Below are 1601 nucleotides of genomic sequence, written 5' to 3'. Positions count from 1 at the left end.
AACACCAACAAGAATCAAAATCAATCCTGTTAGCTGCAAAGATGAATACAAATAATCACAAAAATTTCACATAAAACATTAACTACAATATAATAAAGGTGCTGTATTGACAAATAAATTAACACTTATAACATTGTGCAATGCTAACAAATAATTCTTTTTCCAATGTAACAACTACCTATACATTTACAGTTAATATAATATTCCAGCATTAACTGATGTCCATTATCAGGAAAGAACTTGTTTTATCACACACCATATGAAGAGTTTATTTTCAATAATGAGTGTACAAGTAAAACACAAAGTAAACTTACCGTACAAAATAAATTAAATATAAAAAGTAAGTATAAAGTATAAAAAGTTCGCTTAATAGAGTGAAGCTCTTCAAGCATTTTGATGATTATGATATGTACCCTTCGAATGACAATAACTGAACAAACCCCGTATCAGATGCAGATTGAATGCAAGTACGATTAGTGAGTCAAACTCATATCGATATATAAAGTATCATTAAGACGTACATCGATATATGGATTGGAATATTTCTTTTGAAGTGTACTCCAAATTAATTAACATAGTTGCTAATTAAATAATTAATATTCATTAAACTTTATAAGCATATACTTTATTTACACCAACAATTGGTTTTAATCTGTATCTGTTAAAACCAACCTAATAAATCGATATTTTTAACGATTAATCTTTAAATGCAGAGTATATATACATATCTTATGATAAATGAAATGAATCATATGATTTTAAGCATCTGTTACCAAGTGGAATTTTTAATTCCATATAGAATTACAAATCGGATACGGAAATTTGAATGTTTTGGATTAAGGATAGGTGTTTATTTCCAAATAAATAATAACTAGTTGATAACTAATGATCAAATTAATCAGTTATCTCTCCCCACCCTCTATTTTTCTGGTTATTTTCCATGGCGATGAGTTTGTTAATCAGATATCATCCAGCTAACCCTATAATTAGCCAGTCCAAACTGCTTGTACAACCTTCCGAAACAAACGGTTGACTGGAAAAAGAAATCGACTATTTCTGTTTAATCAGCCGGTGACCTAGACAAAAAAATGATAATTTCAACTGATTCTTTCAATATAATCAGTTACCAAATGGTCTGTTCTTTTTTTTTTAATAACTTAGGCAAGGAGAGCATATTATTCGGATAAAATTATTTAAGAGCAGTTTTAAACGGAACTGTCCGTTTTAGAGTTAGCTGAGTTCCACCAAAAGCATATTTTGCAATTAGCCTGTCTACGCCACAATCATCACTTGAAAAAATTTCCCGATTTTTGTTGCTTCTTCTTTGTCATGTGGGATTTAGTTCTCTTATGCCTGTTTAACGAGTAAACTTTGGTACTCTCTAATACCTGATAGGTTTTATCCTCATTGAAATAGTGTGGCTGGGCTTAAATGCATATTTTTCTAATAATGACTCTCTAAAGTACCCAAAAATACATTTATGCTGGTTTATTTACAATCATCAACCATATTAGTCAATCACGATCATTCCTTATTAGTCATGAATAATAGATAAATATAAACATTAAATGGAATTTGGTCCGGGTACGGTCAATTAAAAC

The 1601-nt window shown here is 29.7% G+C and overlaps 1 protein-coding gene across 1 annotated transcript in view; it reads right to left on the bottom strand.

The window, feature by feature from the left end:
- The window catches only part of LOC106681505 (23 kDa integral membrane protein), a gene marked incomplete in the record, with an annotated part of 6541 nt that extends 6066 nt beyond the window's left edge, over nucleotides 1-475 (bottom strand). The window contains 1 exon segment of the mRNA XM_067047923.1: nucleotides 381-475. Coding sequence (XP_066904024.1) covers nucleotides 381-392 — 12 coding nt within the window.
- Between the last annotated feature and the right edge of the window lie 1126 nt (nucleotides 476-1601).

The sequence above is a fragment of the Halyomorpha halys genome, unplaced genomic scaffold (genome assembly GCF_000696795.3).
Source record: "Halyomorpha halys isolate HHAL.00 unplaced genomic scaffold, Hhal_1.1 Scaffold343.1, whole genome shotgun sequence".
Classification (NCBI taxonomy): domain Eukaryota; kingdom Metazoa; phylum Arthropoda; class Insecta; order Hemiptera; family Pentatomidae; genus Halyomorpha; species Halyomorpha halys.
Note: the sequence above shows the minus strand (reverse complement) of the source record. Positions and strands in the feature narration are given on the sequence as shown.